The sequence below is a fragment of the Octopus bimaculoides genome, chromosome 20, assembly GCF_001194135.2.
Source record: "Octopus bimaculoides isolate UCB-OBI-ISO-001 chromosome 20, ASM119413v2, whole genome shotgun sequence".
Classification (NCBI taxonomy): Eukaryota; Metazoa; Mollusca; class Cephalopoda; order Octopoda; family Octopodidae; genus Octopus; species Octopus bimaculoides.
In genome coordinates this window covers 6,905,360-6,906,497 of record NC_069000.1, presented here as the reverse complement: position 1 = coordinate 6,906,497, position 1,138 = coordinate 6,905,360, and the positions used below count along the sequence as shown (strand labels likewise).

The 1,138-nt window shown below is 42.0% G+C and overlaps 1 protein-coding gene across 3 annotated transcripts in view; it reads right to left on the bottom strand.

The window, feature by feature from the left end:
• The window catches only part of LOC106869214 (trypsin), a 20,012-nt gene that overhangs the window by 9,468 nt on the left and 9,406 nt on the right, over nt 1-1,138 (bottom strand). For all 3 annotated transcript variants that reach the window (XM_014914861.2, XM_052975087.1, XM_052975086.1), the window contains exon 2: nt 329-481. In XM_014914861.2, coding sequence (XP_014770347.1) covers nt 329-413 — 85 coding nt within the window. In that variant the 5' untranslated portion in view covers nt 414-481. The remainder of the gene's footprint in view (nt 1-328; nt 482-1,138) is intronic.

Here is a 1,138-nt window from a genome sequence, read left to right as displayed (position 1 = left end):
AAGAAACGACATTAAGAACTCTAGATGTAGAACATCAAGAAGGACATTCCCTCCTTTTAAATAACAACCCTAAAGACATTGACGGCCATGTGGTAGGTGGAATGTCTTTGATCGAACACAGACCTGTTTGACCAAAGACTAACCTGTGGCTATAACAACAACAACAGACAACTTAGGACACATTTCAAAACTAATTTGTATATGCAAAATGACATTAAAACAAAGCAAGTTCATTGCTCCCCTTTGCACTCCACCCCCACACCTGTCCTGAAAGAAAAGAAAAAACAGTAAAGAAAATGAAGAAAAAAAGTTTAGTAGAGTTAATTACTTGGTTTCGCAGTCGTTATGGAAGCTACCATCAGCAACACCAAGACCAGCGCCAACATTCGGCTAAGTTCTCTCAATGCTGACATTTTCTCTTCTTTCTCTGGGGTTTTTTCTTTCTTTCTTGCTTTTGTCTCCCTTTTTTTTTTTTTGTTAACTGAAAATAAAAATATAAAAGGAATATATAATTTAATTACTTTCTTCAAATAGAACGACTGATGAGGTGGGGGTGGGGTGCGTTTGTTGGGGAAGGGAAGGAAAGGGGAAGGAAAAGGGGACAGTGTAATTAGCCAATTGGAGGCAAGTTGCAATGACTACTACTACTACTACTACTACTACTGCTTTTGCTGCTGCTGCTGCTGCTGCTGCTGCTGCTGCTGTCTGCACCATCACCACTACCACCATCACCACATCATCACCACCACCACCACCAACACCACCATCGCCATCACCACCACCACCACCAACACCACCACCATCATCACCATCATCACCGCCACCGCCATCACCACTCTCAACATGATCTAGAAATTGCAATCAAATTCCACTGCACTGTCTTCGAGAATAAGCTAAAGGATCAATAACATTGGATAATGTAGTCCTAGATGTGCTATGTTTGCCTGTCTGTCTGTCTGTCTGTCAGTTTGCCTGGGAAAAATAAAATGAAATGCAATAAAATAAAAGAACAAAAGAATGGACCGGGATTGTCATGGCCAGATTGTCTTCGGTCATTACATATCTGTTGCGTCAGAACTGACCAAGGGTTAAACGACAACAACAACCGGTACCACCACCACCACCACCACCACCACCA